The sequence below is a fragment of the Coenobita brevimanus genome, chromosome 51 (assembly GCF_032717465.1).
Source record: "Coenobita brevimanus isolate Jiangsu-jjx chromosome 51, ASM3271746v2, whole genome shotgun sequence".
NCBI lineage: Eukaryota > Metazoa > Arthropoda > Malacostraca > Decapoda > Coenobitidae > Coenobita > Coenobita brevimanus.
The window spans coordinates 42,660,905-42,686,875 of NC_137004.1; the positions used below are offsets into that span (position 1 = coordinate 42,660,905).

At 42.5% G+C, this 25,971-nt stretch overlaps 1 protein-coding gene across 1 annotated transcript; it reads right to left on the bottom strand.

Moving 5' to 3' along the window:
- Positions 1–5,848: 5,848 nt before the first annotated feature.
- Positions 5,849–24,725, bottom strand: LOC145400236 (trypsin-1-like). The gene is made up of 6 exons (XM_080272750.1): positions 24,638–24,725; positions 21,534–21,696; positions 20,715–20,923; positions 12,267–12,469; positions 7,472–7,529; positions 5,849–5,985 (listed from the first exon to the last, which is right to left on the bottom strand). Exons 1-6 carry the CDS (start codon positions 24,723–24,725, stop codon positions 5,849–5,851), a joined length of 858 nt encoding a protein of 285 aa, XP_080128876.1.
- Between the last annotated feature and the right edge of the window lie 1,246 nt (positions 24,726–25,971).

Genomic DNA, 25,971 nt, shown 5'->3' on the forward strand with positions numbered 1-25,971 from the left:
GTCAGTGCGAGAGTGGCTGACTCTAGCACAGACATAATCTGCCCGGCCCAGAAACCTGATATGGTTAATTTATGCTTATTCAAGTTACCTGAGGTGCCATTTGTGTTGTAGGTCAGGCACTGTGCACACCAGTATGAAAATGCAATTTTAAATGATATAGAAGACATTGCAGTGCCCCTTCAGTTATTTGTATTGCATACTACACCTTTGTATCTTCTGTATGACAATGGCAAGCTGTGGTGGTACAAAAAAATTGTAAACAACATAAGAGAGAATATTATGGTGTAATAGGTATAATTATGGTGTATTAAGTATAATAAATCACTAAGAAAAAGTACTACAAAGCCTTCATTATCATCTAGAATGAAGTCCTGAGTCCTTATGAGACAACTGGAGGTTTTTGCTCATAAAATGCCAGTGGGGGTTTAAGCTGGTCACTTGCTCTTAACCTTTTGAATATGGTTTTGTATTTTAATTTTATTCTTTCTACCCTCAGATTATCTTATTAAGCTTAGGACACTTTTCAAGGTACAGGGGTTAGATATTGCCTTCATCAACTGTATCAGTATGAGATCTGGTGCTGGAGAGGGCCACCTTAATGTGGTGACACCAATATTGTGGGGCAGTTGTACTGCCCAGTTATACTGTACATACATTCCTCAACTCCCACCCTCCATAGGATGGTGGACTACAGAAGAAATATAGCTTCACCCTGTAGTCCATCAGGTTCATATCCAGATGAGTTTGATGACCACAACAACAACAGAAGTGTGAAGGACCTGTCCAAACTTGGCCAAAATCATCTGAAGGTAGCCGTAATAAAGTGATGCATCATAGTGTGAAAGAGTTGAATTTTTTGGACTGCAGTAGCCAAACCTCTCGGCTGCTTCACCATACATACAGTAATATAAAACTGATTGTTACTTGTTACCTTTACCTGTTTTCTGAAATATTTCTTAGATGCTGTTTTGACAGCTTTTCAGCATCGTTACTTAATGAAGACATGATAGATTAAATGACATTATAGTACTGTAATTTCCTAGTACAGTAATTGATGTGCAGACTTGTTTTCTGTAACATGTGGTGTAAGATTAAAATAATTTATTGTTTAAAGAATTTAAAGTTTCCATTGTGCCATTTTCATTATCTCAGTATTCATGGTTATTTTGTTCTTTGTGCATGGTGCATAATGATACATGAAGCCTTTTAGCTAAGATGTCCCTGAAGGAAAACCTCCTTGAAGCCCAATTGTGATTCAGCTTAGAAACAGTACTTGTACTCTGTAGCCATTATTGCACTCTTCACACCAGTTTCACCAGTCCTTAATCCATGGATTCCAAGCTAAAATCTGTTCACGTCTCACCTCAGTACACCTACCTACCTACCTACTGCCAGATGCCATAATCCCTTAAGGGGTGGCCATTTGACTTTGAGTTAGTTGTTTTACGGGGAGGGGCACTAACTCTCCACCAACCCACTTGTTGACACATAGGGAGCACATATGGTTTGGTTATATGGCTACCACTCAGCATAGTAAATGGTTTTTTGGCTTACAGGAAATCATTAGGCTTGTCACTCAGTGTAAAGCCACCTGTAAAGGAAAGAAAAGCAATAAGAAGTGACAGGAAAGATGGGAGAAATGGGAAGAGAGGAGGACAAGCACAGAAACGAATGATAAAGGCAAAGGAAGAAGTAGGCAGCACTACATCAAGTGAGTGGATGATGGTCGCCACCACCTACCACAATGCCTCAGTACAGAAGGGGAAAAAAAAAAAAAATTCTAACCTTAGTATCTCAGAACTATAGCTGTTAGGAAAATTAATTAACCCATCCCATCCGGCAGATGTTCCCTTGAACCCTTCCCATGGCTGGGCATTCCCGAGAGAAAACGTGAAAATCATCTATCTTTAAACTTTCATATCTCAGTTAATACTTAACCAGATAGAAAAAACTAGGTGTCGTAATACCTTCCAATCCTTCGACTTCAAGCTGATTGCATCAGATCGTCCGTGAAGTGCGTGTAGGGAAAGTGAGTGAGTGGGGAATGGGAGCAATTTTTGTTGTTTTTTTGTCGGTGTCCGTATGCGTGGCAGAGGTTTCGTGACAACTAAGGCTTAGACTAACCCACCACAATAATAATACTTCAGTAATGCTTCCAGAAGACCAAAATCCACCACAAACACTATTTGCGTTAAAAATTTTCCATAATTGGTTGTACTTGGTGCTGGGAGGCTGGTAACCATAGCAACAACCTTGCAGCAGGCTGCCTGCTCGCCTTGCCACCACCCCACTTTACAGACAGACAAACACTCTCATGCTATCTCTCTCTCTCTCTCTCTCACACACACACACACACACACACACACACACACACACACACACACACACACACACACACACACACACGGAGATGTATGTTTGGCTTGCATTGTTGCTCGATTCTGGCACCGTTGTGCGACTAGAAGTCTGGGTATTACCATTACTACAAATAATACTATTATTACTGCTACAACTACAACTACTGCTACTACAACTACTACTAATACTACAACTGCCACTGCTATAACTACTGCTACTACTACTACTATTACTACTACTACTAAAACTACAACTACTACTACCACTGTTGCAAATACAGTCAATCCTCGTAAATTGCGGCGGTTTGGGTCTAGACCACTGCCGTGATTTACAAATTCCGTGGTTTATAAATAATAAATCTTATGTGAAAAATGAATTTGGGTCTGGACTTTGGCCAACCATCCCCCACAGCACCCTACCTACACCTATCTAGGCACCGTCAAACACAAACATACAAATTTAGGAATATTCAGTGCATGTATTTAATAGAAATAAGCAATGTTAAGGGATCTCACCTTAATCCTATGACGATATTGCTTAAGTGAATGGAGTGGGGTGGTGTTGGGAAGAACTTAGAACCTCTCAGCATGAGGTGGGGGTGCTCCCTCATGTTGTTCTCCCTTCTCCAGCTCCTCTGCCTCCCTCAGGAAACCCTCAAAGTCTGCCTCAGAGATGACAGATGCTACGTCGTCCGCGTCCTTCCCTAACTCTTTCGGCAGCCTTGAAAACTTCTCTCCCTTCTCAACATGACAAATGAGCTCCAAACGTTGACTGTATGACAACGGCGGCAGCTTCTTGACACCATGTTGCTTAGAGCGCTTCATCGGGGGTTCGGGAGGGGCCATGGAAGGTAGGAGGCAGGGGGGAAGGTGCACAAAAAAATGCAGGTAGCTCCATGGCGATGGTCTGTAGTGTGCAGACTGGCGGGAAGAACAACAACAACGTGGTAGCATTAGTATGCACACTTGCCACCAGGGATGCGTGGTGATTGGTTGTTGGGTCACGATTTTCAATTTGAATGCTGCGGTGTACAATTCTCCTCGGAAAAGGCCCACTTGGGTGCCTAGGTCCGCGATTTTCGAGACTTAACAGTGATTTAAGGTTGCCAGCAGTCTGACAGCCACTTAGCCGTGATTTATGAACACGCGATTTACGAGGATTGACTGTAATACCACTACTACTACAACTACTACTACTTCATAAAACCTAAAAAAAATATTGTGAACAAAATAGTTATACACCTAGTCCATAATCAAAAATATTGTATTTTCCACTATAACAGAATTTTTTACTGTCATTTAGACTTTTTCATCATCATAAATATACATACACAGAAATTAAAAAAAAAAAATAAGGCACTTATTTCATCATGAAAAACTTTCTTCTTCCATTACTCACGTAAATAGACAGAGCGGTGGTGCGAGTTTCCTCCTCCCCCCTCCCTCTTGCCTCCCTTTCTCCGATTTGGGTGTGATTTGAATGTGTAGTTTCTGCTGCCCAAAATACACACACACACACACACACACACACACACACACACACACACACACACACACACACACATGGTTACTACTATAGCGTATTAGATTTCAAGTCAAGCAGTTCGCACTACCATCCCCTGAACCCTCACATTTGTGAAGGTACAGTGAACAGAAGATAGCACAACTGAAGAAGATGTTGACCCACATTTCAGCACTGCCAGTTTTGTTTGATACAGAATAACTACATATAATAGTACTGTAATATGAATAATAGGAATTGTTAAAGGGATTCAGGAACATTGAAATGGGCATACATTCTTCGGAGTTGAGGGGATGGAATTTTTGTAGAATTCCTGATGTAAGTTAGCTACTGAAGTGCCTAGTACAGCTGTGGAATGCAGTATCACATAAAGCACTTTTCTCTGCAGGTAATGAGTGACATTGATAAAGAGCCTTTACCTGTACAGTAATATCCCAAAATTTATTTCTAATTGGTAAACAGTCTGCTGATAAAATGAGATGGCAGGATATTGAATAAAGACATTTGAATGCTGTAATTTATTTAGCCGGGTCGATGGAGGTGTTCACCATCCACTTACTCGATGTAGTGCTGCTCACAGGTGTCTGCCCTTTCTTCTTCTCCATCCCTCTTCCCTTCCATCCCCATCTGTCTACTTTCCTTCATTCTTTCCTCGTCCTTCTGCCTACGGGTGACTCTACACTCCCTCTTCCATCTTTCCTTCATTCTTTCCTCTTCCTTCTGCCTGTAGGTGACTCTACACTGAGTGACAAGCCAAATGGTTTCCTGTACACCAGGAAACCATTTGCTATGCTGAGTGGTAACCATATAACCAAATTTTGGGACCTGGTGGTTTAGTGGGTAATTATTGCGCTCCAATCGGATTGAGCCAGTGAAGGTTTATATCCAAGGGGTGGTTGGGGTTTATTGCTCACATTATGCCACTCAGGGATGAGTGAGGCTGGTCACTCTCATTTTAAATGTCAGGACTGACTGCCTAGCCCCGGGCTCCTATGCTCCTTATGGGGCAACGTAGGATTGGATGATGGATGGATGGATGGCATTAATGCTGTCTATTATTTACAAAATGTGTTTTTTTATTATAGTTTTTGATATCAAGAAAGCTATGCGCAACAGATCCAACTCTTATTATTTATTTATTTACCTATTAATTTATTTAACATTCGTTTTTGTTGTATGGCACAGAGAGGTAATCATCAGAATATAGGTATCATGTAACAAGAATACTATTGCTGTTTTTAAGACATCTTGCTGTCCAAGTATTAATAGATTTAGAATATATATTGATATAGTCCTTTAATCTTATAAATGTTTCTCATGGAGAAATACTTATAAGAGATTTCCAAGCAACTTTAATTGTCTTATTGGAACTGTATGGGAAAACTGCAATGATAAAACTATAGCCTAATAGTTGATATATTACAAGGGACTGCTGTAAGACTAGTATTGTGACAAACATTCAAGGAACATTTGTACATACCCTTCATTACAGGGGATTTGCATGTACTCCATAGGCAGGGAGAAATAATATAGCATGTACAGTATATGGTATGAGAATATATTGACAATGTTCTCATGAATATTTGTATTACCATATTCATTGTACTGTATTAAATACTGTGAAAAAAATAGCATGTGACTAGGGATGATAACGAGGATATATTATGTATTGTACAGTTTTTTTTTATGGTTGTACAGGCCGTCCTTGTTGTATGTCAGAGATGTTTTAAAATAACGCAGCTTTTATCCATATAAATTATTCAGTTAACTGGGGGAACTGCCAGAGCATCTTTATAAGTAACAGTGGAACTTTATTAGCCAAATTTTCTGCAACTCTTGATGGACTTGATTGCAAAAACATTTAAAAAGTTGCTTATGATGAAGTTATGTTGTATATGATCTGCTTGTAGATGTATTTGAATCTGTTGGTTCCTGGGGTAGTTTCTGCTTCTCGAATAAACATGGATGGTCAGAGTCTGCCTCTCCTGCGGCCACAGTAGCAGCTGTCCCGTGTGTGCTCCTCAATCCATGACAAGTAATTTGTAACTCGTGTGTAGACGCCAGGGTAGCCAGGCCGCCCACATCCTTGGCCCCAGGATACGACACCTGTACATATAGCATCTCATTTGGTGAAAACTAGTAGCATTTGGTACTCTTCAAGCAGTTACCTCCTGCAGTAAATGCTGTAATGGTATGTTAAAAACTTAAGTCATTGTTAAAAGAATTGGATGGACTGTTAGAAGTATAGCTTACTGGTGTGATCTTAGTACAGATAAATTTAGGACTTATTTGTTTGAGTAAGTTCACATGTGATCTGGAGGAGAGTGACAGTCTGAATTAACTCTTCTCCATCCTAATCAAAGAAGAATCAGTAAGTGGTCTCGGTAGTTCAGGGAAACATGTGAAAGTTGTCCTACATTGGATATACCTGTATCTGTCAGTGTGTGTACATCATCAGTATAAACTGAAAAAAGGTGAATAACAGAGTATGTAAGTGTATATTGAGCACCCACTTTAAATGTATACCATGGAAAAGTTTCAGGCACATTGACATGGTAATCAGTGAGCTGTCATAGCACCAACAACAGAAGTACAGGTTGTTAACCCTTTCATTCTGGTGATATCTATCCATCAATCTATTTATTGCTAGACCCCTTAATCCTGCAAGGGGTGGCCACAGACAAATCACCTCCATGTCACCCTGTCACCTGTCATTTCACTGCCCTCCTCTTAGCTCACACCCCCTTCTCTCACATACCTCTCCACTCCATCCCTCCATCTCATCCTCAGCCTCCTCTGCCCTCTCCCCCCCTTCACCTCACTCATATACACTCTCCTTGCTAGTCTCTCACTTTCCATCCTCTCTGCATGGCCAAACTATCTCAGTGTACACATCCACATTCATACCATAATGTTCCTTCATTTGTCAGTCTGTCTTTCCATGTGACTCCATATACTCCTCTCAAATAATGCATCTCTACTGCTCTCACTCTTGAATTGAGTCTTTCCAACAAGGTTCAAGCTTCACTTACATATGTTATAGTTGATATCACAATACAGCACTATCATACAGCGACTTTCATACTGCCATGCTCACTTCCCGCTTTCTTATCACTGCTTTCAAAGAACCAGCAACCATTCTTCCTTGTTACAGCCTTTCAAGCGCTTCATCTTCCAAACTTCCATCCTTAACCATTGCACTACCCAAGTACTTAAATGCACTCACATTTACCATTTCCTCATCATCCAACCTCACTGTACTTTCAGTGACTTCATTTCTCTCGAAGACCACAACTTTACTCTTCCCTGCATTCACCTTTAGATTCCGTTTCTTATACACTCACCCAAACTCATTCAACAAGCCTTGCAGTTCCCCTTCATCTTCTGGTGATGTACTTTGTTGTATTCCGCTATCTCCAGATGATATTATTCAGTGCAGGAGAAACCTCTTATACTGAAGAGGTAAATGAAGGCTGAATTTAACCATTCCAACATGAAAAATCTCTCCTAAGCTAAGTAAAATAATCTAGAGACAGGGAGAATAAAATTAATAATACATCATTGGACTGAAGGGTTTAAGCAATATACTCACCCACTATGTCCATCTTGCCATCTGACCCCTGCCACAGCAGCCCTCCACCACTGTCCCCCTGATGATAAACATACAGGTCACTGATTCAGTGATATATTTTACATTATCATCTTGTTATCCTTTTTTTTTTTTTCTCATATCAGTGTAAGGATTAGAAGGGAACTTCATGTACCCCTGTTACTGAAAGAGGTCTTCCATGAACTGAATATGATTGTCTGGTGTTAGCAAAAGTAAATAATTTTTAAATATGTCATCATTCTGAATGCGTTAAAAATTTTACCGTAGTCTATCTATCTGTCTATTGCCAGACGCCTCAATCCCGTTTGGGGTGGCCACAAACAAATTGCCTCCACGTCGTCCTGTCCCCCGCCATTTCACTGCCCTGCTTCCAACTCACACCCCCCTCTCTCATATACCTCTCCACCGCATCCCTCCATCTCATCCTCGGCCTCCCCTTCCCTCTTCCCCCCCTCCACCTCACTCACATTCACTCTCTTCGTCAGTCTTTCACCCTCCATCCTCTCCACATGGCCAAACCACCTCAGTGTATTAATCCTAATGCTTCCTATCACATCCACATCCACACCACAACGCTCCTTTATATCTTCATTTGTCAGCCTGTCTCTCCATGTGACTCCACAGGCTCCTCTTAAATAACTCATTTTCACTGCTCTCACTCTTGACTTGTGTCCTTCCAACAATGTCCAAGCTTCACTTCCATACATTAGAGTTGGTGTCACAATACTGTCATGTAGTAACTTTTTCAGTTCCATGCTCACTTCCCTGTTTCTTATCACTGGTTTCAAAGAACCAGCAACCTTTCTTCCCTGCTGTACCCTTTCAAGCACTTCACCCTCCAAACCTCCATCCTTACTCATCACACTACCCAAGTGCTTAAACGTACTCACATTTTCCAATTCCTCACCATCCAACCTCGCTGTACATTCACCGACTTCACCTCTCTCAAATACCATCACTTTACTCTTCCCTACATTCACCTTTAGATTCCGTTTCTTGCACACTCTCCCAAACTCATCCACCAAGCCTTGCAGCTCCCCTTCGTCTTCACTCAACAACACAGTATCATCTGCAAACAACAATACAGGGAGTTTCCAAACACTATCCTCTCTCACCAGGACCACTCCAACATCCACTACCCTACCGTGTACCTCTTTTATTACCCCATCCATGAACAGATTGAACAACCATGGAGACATGACACATCCCTGTTTCAACTCAACCTCCAAAGAGAAAAATTCACTTAGTTCACCATCCACACGCACTGCAGCCTTAGCACCATCATACATACTCTTCACAGCATTCAACAACTTTCCATCTACTCCATATATTCTTAATACTTTCCACAATCCTTGTCTATCCGCCCTGTCAGATGCTTTCTCCAAATCCATGAAAGCTGCATACAACTTCTTTCCCTTCTCTAGAAACTTTTCGACTAAAGATCTAAGAATGAATATCTGATCTACACAACCTCTTCCCTTCCTAAAATGTCCCTGTTCTTCTCCAACTAATTCCTCTGTTCTTTCTCTAACTCTGTCAGTAAGTATCCTACCATACACTTTTCCTATTATACTAAGAAGACAAATGCCCCTATGATTACCACACACTTCTTTTCCCCTTTTCCTTTGTACAAAGGAATAATTATACCTGACTTCCAATCCTCCGGGACTCTACCTTCCTCCCAGGCCAATCTGCACATCTTCCACATCCATTCTACTACTATCTCTCCCCCATGCTTCAGCATTTCACCACACACTCCATCAATTCCTGGGGCTTTCCCCAATTTAACTTTCTTCATTGTTTCCACAGCTTCTATCCTACTGATTTCTTCCTGTCTTCTCACCTCCCTCCTTCTCCCAGCCATTCCCCAGCCACTTATACTCGCATTACTTCCATCCTGTATGTTCAACAATTCCTTAAAGTGTTCTTTCCATCTGCTCACTTTTTCTCCCTTCTCCACTAGTAATCTACCATTCTTATCTTTCACTCCCCTACTAACCTCACTTCCACCCTGTCTTACTTTCTTCACCTCTTTCCAGAACATCTTCTTACAGTCCCTCCACTTTACACTCAAATTCCTTCCAAATTCCTCATCCACTCTCTTCTTACTCTCTCTTACTAATCTTTTCACCTCTCTCTTTCTTTCTACATATAACTCTCTCTTCCGCCTCTCAACTTCTTCCACGCCCCTATTTCTCATCCATTCATTGTATGCTTTCTTCTTTTGTGTCACAACCTGTCTCACCTCTTCAGTCCACCACGCTGTTCCTTGCACCCCCCTCCGTCTTCTCTTCCTCCCACACACCACATCACATGCTGCACATATTTCTTCTGTAAATATCCTGCACACACCTTCCATGCCCCCCATCTGCTCCAATTCATATTTGCCCAATCGTTCCTTCACTTCTCTCTTATACTCTGCCTTTTTCTCATCCTCTTGTAACCTTTCCACTCTCCTTGCAACTACTCCTTCCTCTCGTCTTTCCCTTCTTCTATTCCTCCATCTTACTTGTATCCTAATTCTGGTCACCACCAAGTAGTGGTCAGAAAGTCCATTCCCCCAACTTCTATAAGCTCTTGCATCCATTACACATCTTCGCATCCTTTCATCCACACACACATAATCAGTCATTGCCTTCCTTTCATTCAGTTCACCACCCACCCTTCTCATCACTCGCCATGTATACCTGTTGATCATTTTATGCCTGAAGAGGGTATTGGCTATCACCAACCCCCTCCCAGCACAAATGTCCACTAACGCACTGCCATTCTCATCAATCGCAGCTTGCACATGCCACTCACCAACTATTCCATCCACCTTCACATTCCCAACTTTACCATTCATATCTCTGATCAAAAACACTCTCTCATTCCTTCCAAACTTTTCCATGCACACTTCCACATTTGTCCAGAACTCTTCTCTCACTCTGCTAGCACGATCTTGCATTGGTGCATACACACACACAATCGCCCACATTTGTATTCCATCTTTCAACTTTACCCACACAATCCTTGACCCAACTGATCCATACTGTCTTATGCTCCTCTTCCATCTTTTACTTACAACTATACATACTCTTTCCTTTGCCCTCTCATTCTCACCTACTCCTGCACATATACCCCATTCATACTCCCATTCTCTCACACTTTCTCCTCTCCATTTTGTTTCAGTCATTCCACATACATCCACTTTTGCACCCTCAAGCACCTGGACAATCTCTCTCTCTTTCACCTCATCATTCGCTCCTCTTACATTCCACGTAGCCATTACCAAGTCCTTTGTCCGGTCCTGGGTCGTCATCGTTTGGTCAGTCCTTGTCCGAGGCTTCTTGTTTGTTTTTTTAGTTAGTTGTTTTCCGGGGAGGGGCACTAACCCTCCGCCAACCCTTTTAGTCGCCTTTTACGACAAGCAGGGATACTGGGGGAGTGTTCTTGAAAAAAAACCCTATCCCTAATTATCCAATAGTTATTTAAATATGCCATCATACTGAATGGGTTAAAATGTTTACTGTAGTAAACTCTCAATTATCCAGCATAATTTAGCCAACCCCCACGCCAGTTATTGCAGAATGCCAGATATTGTCTAGTACCCTCATGTTGGCTCAGCATTCGGTGTCGAGCTGGATAATGTGATACTATTTGTCTCGACCCTCTATCCTAAAAACTTGCCCATGAGTAAAAGATGAAAATTAAACATAAAATACAATACAGTATTGATACAGTACAGTAAATAGTGTACTATATACTCACCTAGTGTTGGCATCGGTGGAGGGTAGAGTTGTGCATCTTGCAGTACAGTACAGTAATGCACTTATTCCTGTGTGGTCTAGTGGCAGTAAATACATGTATAGTAATTTCAGAATTACAATAGATCACTAGCACATGAACCACTGAGAAGCTACAAGCTTTGCAACAACAACATGCAAGACATGGAAGGAGTCACAGCACTAGGGTTTTGCCAACACATGGTCACAAGCACAGAGTGGATTTATGCGTCTTCATTGTATGAGATCCATGAGAGAGAATGTGAGAGTGATGGTGGGCTCAGCAAGCCCTGTGGGTCGCTCTTGCAATGCATTCTGATTGGCTGGTGCATTGCAGGGCTTTTCCGGACACTGGTTGGCTCTTGCGTCTGAAACGGATGATACACCTTGCTGCTGGGTATTGCATAGAGCCACTGGTTGTTTCCCATTTCAGAACCAGATATTGCCAAATTCCACCGGATATTGCTTTAATAGAGCCAAGCAAAAAGCACTGGATATTGCGTTGAGACTGTTATTGCGATGACAGATAATTGAGAGTTTACTGCATTTTGCATCGAAACTACAGACAAGAAATGTATCATATTGTCTTGCATTGTTTATAAAGGCTTCAACATGCTTGCACGCATTGGTCTTGGTCACTTAGTGGCAGCTGTCCATGCTGTTTGATCTCTGGCAGCCTCCCAGTTCAGCCCCTTATCTCTGAGGTCACACTCTATAACCTAATCCCAGATCTATCTATCCATCAGTCTATAGCCCGACGCCCTAATCCCGCAAAGGGTGGCTGCAGACAAAACTCCTCCAAGTTGCTCTGTCACCCACCATTTGACTACCCTCCTCCAACTCACTCCCCTCTCCCTCATATACCTCTCAACTCCATCCCTCCACCTCATCATATACAGTATAATACTTCAGCATTGTAATAATTGCAAGGAGATATTATGGTTAATTAAAATACTTACATGTATTATTATAATCATATGATTATAATCATGCAACCTCTGGAAGCAACTTACATGGCAAGAATCTGTGCCACCATTGATGTAACCTGCACAGAACATATTGTCAGTTATTTCGTACGGGAGGTAGCGTAGGGCCCGACACACTTTGTTGGAGAAGATAGGAACTAGGGCCTCTTTCAGGGTGTCTGTGGGGTTCCCTTTCTCACCCACTCGTCCCCACCCAGTCACTATTCCGAGCTCTCCCACATAATCTGTATCTGGAACACATTGAGTAGGGTTTAGTGGTATTGCAGTACAGTACTTGGAAATTGTACAGTACAGTGTATGAACACTTCCATATACAGTATTAAAGTTGCTGTGTCTGTCTCAGTTTGTGTTTAGGAACTTAATCATTTTGGTGATGGAGCTTAAGGGAGGGATGGTGCCCCCTGTTGGCTGATCAGAGTTGTAGGAAATAACCCATACCGTTCTAGTGATGTAGATCTATGTCCCCTTCAAAAACACCAGTAATGTAGGTCTACGTCCTATAGCATTGAGAAGTCATTGCAAGAAACCGAAGTAAAGTGGAAAGTAATATCGTATCTTGCTAACTTCAGACATTTTTCTGCTATGTTTACAACACTGATTTATGAGTGCAGGAGGTGACTGAGTCATCACAGGCTCATAGCTGCTCTGCTCTGTCTGTAACCTTGAAGATTTCAGAGGTCGAGTTGCACCAACCTGACTCGATTCGACCTTCACTCTGGCTTTGGTGATTACATTTATTAGTGCCAGGGATCTTATATTGATGTATTGAGCCTGTTTATCCACAAAAAAAATCCAAAATTGGTTCACAAGCTCACAGACGCTGGGCTTTCTCCGTAGCCTTGAAGATTTCAGAGGTAGAGTAGCACCAACGTGACTTAATTCAACCAACTTTCTGGCTTTGGTGATTATTTTTTTTCAGTGCCAGGGATCTTATAATGATGTACTCAGCCCATTTAGAGAGAAAAAAATCCAAACTCTGTTCACAAGCTCACAGCCACTCTGATCTCTCAGTGACCTCAAAGATTCCAGAGGCAGAGTGGCACCAACCTGACTTGATTCAACCAGTTTTCTGGCTTCAGTGATTACTTTTATTAGTGCTAGGGATCCTGCATTGATGTATTGAGCCCATTTAGTGAGAAAAAAATAAATCCAAAATCGGCCGGCGTAGAGGGATTTTTTTTTTTTTTTTTTTTTTTTTTTGCCCAGCATGGTACGGGTTAAGGGATGAGATTATAATAGTTACTGGCACATCCCATGTGTTCGTGGGAAGAGCATAAGGGAGTACTGTCACAAGTTTTGATGCCTCCCATTGGCTAAAATCTTAATGGGAGGAGATTAAGCATATCAGCCTGTTGCTGGAGTTGCAATGTGTGTACATGAGTGGGTGGGTATCAGTACGAGTAGGATTATAGAGTGGTTTCCAATCCCAAAGACAGCTTCATGTTGTTAGTGTAAATAATACATGTAATGAAAGCTGAAACTGTAAATAATACATGTAATGAAAGCTGAAACTTTCATAATTTATGTTTATTCAGATTTTGTAAAGTATAATACTGCATGAGCAACAGCATTGAGCCATATTATCTATCTGTCTATTGCCAGACGCCCCAATCCTGTAAGGGATGGCTACAAACAAATCGCTTCCATGTCGCCCTGTCCCCTGCCATTTCATAGACCTGCTTCCAGCTCACACCTCCCTCTCTCATATACCTCTCCACTCCATCCCATCATCTCATCCTTGGCCTCCCCTACCCTCTCCCCCCCTTCACCTCACTCACATACAGTCTCCTTGTCAGTCTCTCACTCTCCATCCTCTCCACATGGCCAAACCGCCTCAGTGTGTTTCTCCTAATGCTTCCCATCACATCCACAACCACACCACAATGCTCCTTCACTTCCTCATTTGTCAGCCTATCTTTCCATGTGACTGCACATGCTCCTCTCAAATAACTCATTTACACTGCTCTCACTCTTGACTTCTGTCCTTCTAACAAGGTCCAAGCTTCTCTTCCATACATTAGAGTTGATATCACAATATTGTCATGCAGCAACTTTTTCACTTTCATGCTCACTTCCCTATGAAAATGGGTGGTGTAGAATTGGTGATCTGAGTACAGTAAAGATGCATTTCAAAGTACCTGCCAAAAATATAATTGTCAGGGAGGTAAAGAAATGAACGTGAGGGATAAAGAAGTGGGTGGAATGAACCGGGATTGTTTGTGTGTGTGGGTGGGGGGAGTCGGAAGGATCCACAAGGGTCCACCCTACAAAAACGTGTTGTGTAGAATAAATGGTTTTAGTGCTAAAATGCAGTATAATATCATGGAGGGCAACCCAACACCCCCAGAAGAAGCTCACTGAGGAGCATATACAGCACACCTGGACTCCTGGCGACAAGGACATAAATCCGCCTGGGCCGTGCGCCCCTATGACCCGGAGTTTGCCTTCGCCACCATAGCAGGAATACAAGACTACCTTCTGGGCGAGCCGATCACCAACAACCACGGGGTGGAGCTGTTACTCCAGCTTCAGTCAGCACCCCTGAGATAGCTGGTAGCCGCTCAACCCTCCTACAGGAGACAGCCTGCAGCCGCTATGGAGGCAAACAGGGGATGGCCTGTAGCCGCTCCCGCCTTCGTCAGGAGACAGCCCTAACGAGACGGCCTGTAGCCGCTCGACCCTCCTACAGGAGATGGCCTGCAGCCGCTCCAGAGGCAAACAGGAGACGGCCTGTAGCCGCTCCCGCCTTCGTCAGGAGACGGCCGGTAGCCGCTCTGAAGGTGCCCCTCGAGAGACGGCCTGTAGCTGCTCGACCCTCCTACAGGAGATGGCCTGTAGCCGCTCCCAAGGGAACCAGGAGACTGCTGGTAGCCTCTCCCATCTTCGTCAGGAGACGACCTGTAGCCACTCTGAAGGTGCCCCTGAGTCAGCCTGTAGCCGCTTCTCCCCCAGGCCACGGCCAGTAGCCGGGCCCTATGGCAGGAGACGGCCGGTAGCCGCTCCTCCATCAGGTCCTGACTCCCGTTCATCAACCTACGACCCAGAGGGAGCCCCAGGCCTGGAGGAGTACTGGAGAGGCCGCGTGACTCCCACTGGGCTCTTCTCCTTGCAGCCGGATCCTGAGAGGACTCGCCTGACAGACCCCGACGTAGGCCGACGCCGCAGCCCCCTCCTGGTGGCGTCTTCGCACACTGGGGACCGCAGCCCTCGGGACCTCCAGACTGCCCCCAGGACCCCTGGGTGGGACCTCCCTACACCCAGACCCCGGATATCTTTGTCCTACATCAGTCGCCTGAGCGAGAAGTTCAGGCAGCTATTTGGCCCCAGCCCTGAGGGCCAGATTCCCACCCCAAGCCCCGAAAGCGCGGGACCCTTCGCCATCAGCAGCCCTGGATGAGAGAGGATGCCCCTATGCGTGATCCCATGGCCCCTGAACACTGAGGCCCCTGGTGGAACCCAGCCTCGTCAGTAGTGAGGCTGAGTCGCCTCCGCTGCCCTTGTATGTGACCGCCACGACGTCCAGACCCGAAAGGAGTGACAGTGAAAGCACAGTGTCTGTGACAGTGAAATAAAGGCAGAACAGTGCATTAGCAGTATAAAGGAAGTCAGTGAGGAAAGCATCAGTGACAATATAAAAGAGTAACAGTGAAACAGTGAATGTGGGAATGCAATGAAATACGGGTCCATCACAGTGAATACGCTGCCAAATAATAACCCACAGAGGGGTCAGAGGAACTTCCTTTCTTCGGAATTGGGTGGATATTGGCTTCTTTCCATGAATTTGGGAATAAAGAAGTACGTAGGCATAGTCTGAATAATTTAGCTAGGACAGAGGCAAGGCCGTCTTGATTTGAACGGGCCCGGGTCTCCCGCCAATATCTGACTGTGACGTCACAATCGGTGGCCATTGTATTATTCCGCCAGCCCGCCCGCCACGCTATAAACAGTGAGGCGCGCCAACAATTCGCCCACTTATTTCAATTTTTTCCTCTCTCCCATCTGGATTTCGTTCACGGTAAGCCATACACATATTAATAAATATGTATAGCCATACTAGAATGCATGAAAAGCATCACTGCTATTACTGAAAACATTTTAAATGAGAAATTAGAGGTATCAGACTGTCGACAGTGGATATCATCTAGGTTACAGTAAAGTAGTTTTCGTAAATACGTCAGGCAACGAAATTACAACACGGCCTAAGTTTCTCAGTGTTCTTTATTAACTGTGCATAATATATTTTGGTGGATCACAATCGTATTGAGATGTTAATTTGGTTACTGATGCCTTCATTCCATGCAAAATAACCTAGGCTACTCAGTGGTAGTTTGAAGTATTCTTTTAATTCTCTGTATTCATTGAAATATCTAGGTAACAAGGATATCAACCGACAAGTATAGACCTAGCCAAGGATAAAAAGAAACCTTTATAAGCCCAGCCCAGGCCAACCAAAAACATTTATAGGCCTTGTATAGGCAGGAAGAAACGTATAGGCCTAGCCCATGCCAAGAAAAATGTGCATAGGCCTAGCCCATGCCAAGAAAAATGTGCATAGGCCAAGCCCAGGCCAGGAAAAATGTTCATAGGCCTAGCCTATGCCAAGAAGAAATGTGTATGGGTCTGCCCAAAGGCAAATGTATGCCATTGTCTAAATCTTATGCCTAAATGATGAACTCTTAGCTAAATATGAATTTTAGCCACGCCGGGGTCTGTTTTATTGATACTCATGTTTCCTACAGTTTGAAGAGAGGGACTTAAAAAGAGATTTGCGCCGGTTAGAGCATAAATAGAAATGAAAATATGATACAAGAAACGTGTTATTTAAATTACAAGTATCAGTCCGGTAAAATTGCTGTTGGTCAAGTCTCCAAACTAATACCCATAATTTTGTATAAAATTAATTTAGTCCCCATTACGGTTAGGTAAAGTTGTTGCAGTTGTATGGTAGAAGCTATTTGATGGATAATAAACTAATCTGACCTTACCTAACAAGGAGAGGAGAGAAAAAAAAAACATTACCGATGATTGCAATAGAGTTATATAGCAATATGCCTATATAATTATATATATAGCTATATTTACCTATACCTAGCCTGAGAAAAAAAGGCACATTATGTATGCGATGCAATGCAATTGTAGTCAGAAGCTTAACCTATACAGTATTGGTTGATTATATACATATACTGTAGTGTCTATATTTTCTTCCTTTGGTGTACTGTTTCTGCTTTCTTCAGCAATTGAGTTTTTCACCTGTGTGTAGGTTATTTATACCTTATTTTTCAAATTCCCAGGGAATTCTTGCAGATTTTATGTTAATAGATGCATTAAAAACAGTACAGTGGACATAATATTGGGTTTATTCAAGTGGGTTTTATTCAAAATCCAGGTGGACAAAAGGTGGGCCACCGACGTTGTTGTCAACCCGGATTTGTGTGTATTATTTTACCGTGCAAGTAAAACAGTTATTTTCAGTTTGTACAGTGATAAATAATCTTTACACAGACAGGTATCCTAGTATCTTATAAAATTTGCATCTGAACACATCTATTTATTACAGTGTTTTAGGCCTTAAGTTCGGGAACAGTAATTTTTAATGTTTATCATAATAAATAATTAATATTAGTATTACCACTAATAATCAAACATAAATAATAATGGCCATACGTAAGTAAGCAAATATTAAATGTGTACGCATGAGAGGGGCAAAGGCAGAGGGAATTTGTGGCCACCGCCTGTGACGTCATCAGTCTCTCCTCAGGCCTGTATATCAAGACGGCCGTGACAGAGGCAAGTTCAGGGAAACACTTTTTCAAAACAATTGGCGGAATTCCATCTGGGCCTGGCGCTTTGTTGGTGGGTAAATTGTCTAGGATGGAATTTACGTATCTTGTCTGTATTTTAAGTGGGGCAATTTCGGGAGAGTCAAGTTCTAGTACTGGGACATTCTGGCTGGTAGAGTTTCTGGTAAATGTCCATCCATCCATCCATCATCTAATCCTACGTTGCCCCATGAGGAGCGTAGGAGCCCGGGGTAGGAAAGTTGGTCCTGGCATTTAAGATGACAGTGACCAGCCTCACTCATCCCTGAGTGGCATAACGTGAGCAATAAACCCCAACCACACCTTGGATATAAACCTTCACCGGCTTAATCCTATTGGAGCACATTTATTACCCACTAAACCACCAGCAGCCAAATTTGGTTTTTATGGTTACCACCCAGCGTAGTAAATGGTTTCCTGGTGTACAGGAAACCATTTGTCTTGTCACTCAGTGTAGAGTCACCCACAGGCAGAAGGAAGAGGAAAGAATGAAGGAAAGAAAGACACAAGAGGGAGTGTAAAGTCACCCGCAGGCAGAAGAAAGAGGAAAGAATGAAGGAAAGAAAGACAGAAGAGGATGGATGGAAAGAAGGATGGAGGAGAGGAAAGGACAGACATCCGAGACCAGCACTACATCAAGTATGTGGATGGTACTGGCAAAAATATCCGCTTTCACACGCGGGTCATTTGTAATGTTGCCATTTGAAGTTTTTAGTGGGGGAATGGAAGATGACTTGTTGAAGTTATTGTTGAAAGAAGAGTTGACCAGAATATTCTACAGTATTGTCATTTGGATTGTTAAGTAGTTTTGGTGCTTGCTTTTGAAGAAAGTTTGATTTAGATAGATTTAATACAGCTTTTGCATGATTTCTAGCAATTTTAAATTGAGGGAGTGATTCAGATGTTTTTGAATTTAAGTAAGAGTTATATGCTAATGACTTGGGCTGTTGCTCTGGCACAGTTGCTATCAAACCATTTTGGAGAGTTCGATCTTTTAGTGAACTGTTGACTTGGTATGAATAAATCCATACCAGCTAGTATTAAGTCGCAAATGTGGGACTGGGCAGAATTGGGATCACTAGAGAAGAAAGACTGCCATGGAATGTCGCAAGATAATTTCTAAATCCATCCCAGTTTGTCCTATCAAAGTGCTATCGGGTCACCCTAACAGATTCAGAACGGGGAGGTGGGGGGGGGGTTAACTAATGAGACTTTGATGGGATTGTGGTCAGAGGATGCAAGTGGTGACAGTACCTCTATCCTGTATTGATCTGGATTATTTGTCATGAATAAATCCAAGAGATGGGCATTATGGTCAGGATTATTAGGTATTCTGGTTGGTTGCTTTACCAGGTGGATGAGATTAAACAATTCTACACACTAGGCGTTGGAGGGACGGGAAGCCGACCCTAAAACACCTAGCATTACAAGTGCAGTGAAACTTTACTTAAGAATTTCCACAGACAACAACAACATGAATTGCCTGCGTTGCCTAACGTCATGCGGCGCAAGCAAAATAGTCATCGTACTTGTGTTAACAGAAATTGTACCTAGCCCCTTTTACTGTGAAATGTCTTCAACAGTATGCATAAAATCATCAGTGGAGGAGAAGTAAATTCATCATACAATGTGCTTGTAACTTTAGCTATAACAATGTTCATTATGTTTTTGATAGCATTAAAGTAGCGTAAAATACACCTCGTCATATACAGTAGCAGATAACAATGATTTCACAGTGGTGTACAACAAGGCAGCAGCGTAACAAATTCCGTGGGGAGCCTCCGTCAAGGCTCCCGCGGGAAGTGCTCTACATTACCCAGTGAAAGTGTTGCGGCGACACTCCCTGTATATGGGTCAGTGTGCCGACCCGGATCGCACTCAGAACCACACGATTCGCACATAGATTCACCATCAGACTTTGCGATCAACATCCTTGTGGTCACTTAGACTCAAATATGCAGCGAGGATGAGGAAAAGAGAGTAGTGATTCTTCCCGTAGACCATGTCCTTCCTGACTTGTGCAGGCGTTTTCCACTGTTTGTCTGGTGATGTATGTGGGTGCTCTCGGTAGATATCATAATGTAGTCTCTACAGATTATTGCATCCCAACCAGTTGTCAGTAAAATAATCTTGGAGCTACATTATAATCTCAAAGTAATTCTAGATTTCAGTCAGAGTTATGCATTTGCATAATATGCAGTTTTCAGTAGAACAAATGAAGGTCTTAGTTATTCCAGCTCTGGCTATTCCAGTAACTTTATTGCCAGTATATACTTCCGTGCACAAACTCGGTGTTCTGTTGCATAGTGTCACCGGTAAGTGCTGTAAATATAAAGTAAAGAAATATTTTTGGTGTTGAGGGAGGGGGGGGGGAGTTCCCTTTTTCTTGAAACAGTTTCACGTAAATGTAGCTACCAGTCATAAAGGTGACGCTGTAAGCAGGCTGGGTGTGATGTGGATGTGTGCCGCGTAAAACCTCGAGCTTAAGTATTTATTTTGCATATTAGACATAACACTCACTAGTACATTTATATTGTTTTAGTACTGACACAGCTTGCATCAGTAACGTACAAGGAGATACCGAGGTGTTAAACTGCCAAGTAAATCACTAAGGAAAATGCGCTATCTCCAACGAAACTGGATCCTTTAAACTCACTGGGCATGGGGAGGCAGGCAGGGCGGGAGTACCACATATACTCCACCTTTTGTCCCAGCTTCAATAGGCCGATGTCATTGTTGTAGGTGGTTCGGTTGAAGTGTGGGTGGAAGACGGAGTACACCACCTGGTATTCCTGGCTGGGGGTCTCGATGGGGAAGCTGCGGATGTGTTCGCCCACCGTCACGCGTAGGTTGTGCACGCTTACCCTGGGGGTTAACACACTTAATAATTACTTCACACCACTGATATCATCATGATCATAATTACTTCAGACCACTGGTATCATCATAATCATAATTACTTCAGACCACTGGTATCATCATAATCATCATCAATATCGTTGGTATCATCATCACTGTCTTCATCTTATTATGCTGAGGACTCGTCACCCTCACAACTTTTGGAAATCGTGCCATAAGAGATATTCTTATATACCCAAGTATCTACAGGCTTATACCATATACATTTGTCAGTTGTTGGATCCTTGAATTCTTGCCTTGTGTTTTGTTTAACTTACCACTAAAGGTCACCAAAGTCTCATATCGTTGTGGCTACATACTAATTGATGTCAACAGCAAAACTACCTTCCCCTCACCATTCCCCTAGATATTTCCAGTGATTTGTCCTTGTCCCCCATCCCCACTCGGTCGTCTTAATCTCCGTTATCTAAACTATGTACTGTTCTTTTACCAACAATTTCGCTGATGCGCTTCCGTTGTGTCCTGCCTTCAAGATCTCTTATTTCTATCATACTATTTCACTCTCCTTGATCTGTGTGTGTGTGTGTGTGTGTGTGTGTGTGTGTGTGAGCCTCACCCCATGATGCAGTGAGCGGCCGTGAGGACGTATCTGTCACTAATAAGGGTACCGCCGCAGTAGAAGTGGCCCTTGTACATGAGCGTCACTTGCCACGGGTACTCGTTGAACTCCGCGAAGCTGCCCCCCACCACACGCGATCGTCGGTTGGACAGGCCACACGCTGGGGGCGTCAGGTAGTGGCTAACTGGTTTTGGCAGTGTAACAGGGGAATTTACACAAAGACCATTCCTAGTAAAGGGAAGACTGCGATTTATACATCCTTAATATCAAGAGTTTTAAAAATATCCCTGACGACAGTTTTATTGCAGAGTACAGAGAACACATTTGCTTTTTTTTTTGTGTGTGTGTGTGTGCATTTTGTTCTCTAGTCAATCTGTGGATGTGATTTAGTGTGAAATACTACTATACTAGATAACACCTGACCTTTCAGTCAATATTTCTTGCACATTAGAGAGACTTAGCACTGGTTCTGAATTAAGGATGAAATAAATAATCACCACCCGCGTAGCGGCTTAGTAATCTTTTTTTTGTCGCGTCAATCTGTCCGTCTGTGTGTTTGTCCATCTACTCAGGCTGTAAGATTTGATTGCCTATGAACCTCAGTTTTGGAGACTGGTTGATAGAGTCATGCCTACAGTAAGTCAGGTTCGAATATATAGGTCAAGATCCCGTTTGGGGGAATTCTAGATTTATATTATTTTCTGGAATGCTGCTGATGCAGTCCAGCGTGAGCAAAATTCTACATATATCAAATGCCATTTTATGCTGGTGATTAAAAGATGGTATTAAATATATATATATATATATATATATATATATATATATATATATATATATATATATCGTTCACAGATATGCAGTGGTACTGTACTTCACCAGGGACGTAATTATTAACTATAAATAGCTGCTCATCATCAGGACTCAGGCGTAAGTCTCTCAGAATGGTTAGACACGGGCTTAGAAACTGCTGCGCTATCGGTCAATGAACTTACCTTGCCCCTCACCTTGTGCACTAAACTACATAGAGTTTTGAACAAAGTCAAGATGAAGGAAGCGAAGCTCCTGTTCAGGTCCAGTGACACGAATTTCTTGAAACGAAAAAAGAAAATATACAGGAGACAGCCCCGTGTGGTTGTGACGTGCATGAAATTTTTACAGAGAACATACCAGATATCTCAAGTTGTCATCAGGAGAAGCCGAACTACACAGAGAAATTGATAAGAGTTCACATGCAGTGGTCTTGTTCCTTGCAAGCTGCAGCACAGGTTCTACCAGCACTAGGACACAAGGCACCTTTAAACAGTGGTATGTACTGTACAAACAATCGTGGTGCATGGCTTCTGTTCTACCCTGGTCGGACGGCAAGGTTAATCCAGGATTGTTTCTGCACAGCAGCTTACTTAGAGATGGTTTCCATTCGAACTGTATGATTTGTTGGACTGTGTTCTTTTGTGCATTTCCAAGATGTAAGCGTTTGTGCAGAGACACTCCCAGATTCATTTCGCCTTCCGATCGGGAACTTAGCTCACGACCATACACAGATGAGGATGGGTAGGAATTATATTGCAAACATTTTATACATGATGATACTGATACTTCTGAAAAAGGTACTAATCTCCAATTTCCGATATATATATATATATATATATATATATATATATATATATATATATATATATATATATATACAGGAAGTCATTTGTGTTTATTCTGTAGTTCTATACATACGTGTCATCTTTTTTATGGTGCAGGCGTTGTTGTTCACATGACAGCTAATAATGCAAGACTAAATTTGATGGAAATAAGGAGCATGACAAATCCATAGGGGTCAAGAATATTCAGTTTGTGTTAAAAAAAAAAAAAAAAAAAAAAAAAAAAAAAAAAGCTAGCTCTGCACGCTTTACTTTAAGCGCTAAGTGACTTTAATGGCGAATATGTCTCAGCTCTTCTGAGACGTTTGTGTGGCACGCATTCACAAAACCATTTTGGACAGTGATTTATATTGTCCAGGCAACAACAACATCCGGTAACTCAGAGACTTGTAAACTATTACCTTTTTCCTAGAAACCCGCAATCTACACTTCCTTACGTACAATACCCTATGTACAGTACAGGTGGTGTACGAGCGCTATTTACAAAGCCGCGTTATGTATGTCTCCTTGCCTTACCCTAGTCTCCACAGACGCCACTGCTTGGCCACCCTGCCTCCCGTGGCTCCTGGTTAGTGATGGCGTCCGTTCGGGTCACACTGCTTTTCCTAGTTACCTCCTCTTGATCCACCACGCCTGAATGACTTGTATATTCATTTAGCTCATTCTCTATTTCGTACATAAGTATCATAGGCTACAGTAGCCAATAGCAGTCTCTAATAATTCATGACCTTTTTATTGAAGAGTTTGGTATAACTTAGATAAAAGCGGTCTGAGATTCATGTTTGCTTAATTTACGTGAGATGTATATCTTCCATAAACATTATCGTGCATACCCCTCGTTAAGGACAGGGGGGAATACTGGGATGACTCTAGATTGGGCCCTACTGTGAGATGCTATGATGAGGATGTAGTGATGGATAACAGTGGGATGGAGCGAGTCAGGTTGATGGAAAGTGAAGCAGGAGTGAGTAAGGGCGAGTGCTAAAGTCTGCCCGTCTAAACCTGGCGGAGACTGTCGTCCTTTAGCGGCTTATTTCCTGCAGCTCTGTGATTGAATAAGATAATGCCACGGCTCTACAGACTTGCCATGACTTTTCTTGACTAGCACTATATTTTAATGTTAATCCCTTGTCACAATTATTGTTCCTTTAAGAAGGAGAGACGGCAATTTTAGGCCAGGTTAAAGTGAACAGAGATTAGCGAGGGGATAGGAAGGAGTGGGGCTGGGTGGTATGGTGGCAGAATAAGACACTACTTAGGCTCTACTCGTACGTCCTTAACATAGCCCTTCTTGACTAGTACCATAGTTTAGTGATAATCTCTTGTTACAGCTCGGCATTCAAGACAGAAATGGAATTTCCTAGGTCAAATTAAAATAGACGTGTAGCCTAGAGTGAGGGTGAGGAGAGCTGAGATGGGGATGGAGGTGGCTGAGGTGGAGGTACTCACAACAGGCGCACCGCTTGGCACCCTCGCCAGATGTCGCGCTGAACAGGTTGCTCCAGAACACATGGCCCTGTGACGAAAAGTGGTACATGTTAATGGTGTGTGTGTGTGTAGCCTATGTGAGTGTGTGTGTGTGTGTGTGGTCATGATTATTGATGGTTGGTACTATAGATATTACGCGTGTGCTGTACATCCAACATCATAATTGTGACACTCATGAAGAGTAGCAACAGGTGCAGAGGAGGGACCAAAATTTATTCAACGTTTAGCTATACAACCTTTCTTCGGAAGCTAATGTTTTAAATTTCTGCTTACAGACATCTTCAGGATGCTAACTTAATACAGTTTGGTCCCAACTCTTCACTTGGGTAATCTCTTGATTATCTCTCAATGTACTTTACCCAGGCTTCTTCCCCCAGAGATTATACTGGTAAGATATTACGAATGTAGTATCAAATCAACTTTGGGTGTCAGTAGCTGGCTGCTTCAGTGTATATAGTATAACATGCGACGGTGTTATATGTCAGTCAGGTGGGGTGCAGAAGGCAGTGCTGACCTGTGTGAGTGTGAGTGAGTGAGACAGCAACAGCACCCCGGTCAGCAGGGTGGACGTGGTCATGATAGTGCTGACACCTCTCCCTAGCGTCGCCCCTGCCTCCTTCACCGCCTTTTACTCGCTCCTACGATGCTCCTGAACATTCGCTCCCAGTCGCTGCCTCAGTCGTGGCGGGAATTTAGGTTTTTTCCGTCATTCTACTTCATTGGCGCAATGATTCTTATTCCTTCATTGACAGTCTTATATGTAACATTTTTTTTTTTTTTTTTTACAAGTTGTCCGTGTTTTTAATACTGACTGGATTTGCCGTTCACTCTCCTCCAGGAAATTTTTGTTTCTTCAGACTCCCTGGTTTCAGTTTCATGCTTGAAAGGAAGAGACCAGCGGGATTTCAAGATGCGACCACATGTTTCAGTGTTATCTCTTGCTTGTATCTTGTCCTCCCTGACTTCTGGTGTTGTCTAGCAGAAGATAGGTCTGGAAAAATGAAAACAGCCGTTAGAAGAGGTGATATATTAGGCGAACTTTAAACTGAGTAAAAAATAATATATGAAGAAAATAACACCAGGTGCAGACTAGGACTAGATGATGATGAATTAAAAAGTCATATTTAACCAATGATAATATAGGCGAAATGAATGAATGACAAGGAAGCAAACTTTACATTCTTTCACTTAGATCTGTCTCACTCGATACGTATATGCTCATAGGGATAAAATTATAGGTTTTTCTGATTTCCATAAAGAGAATTTTATCGTTATATAAATATAAGCATCATGTA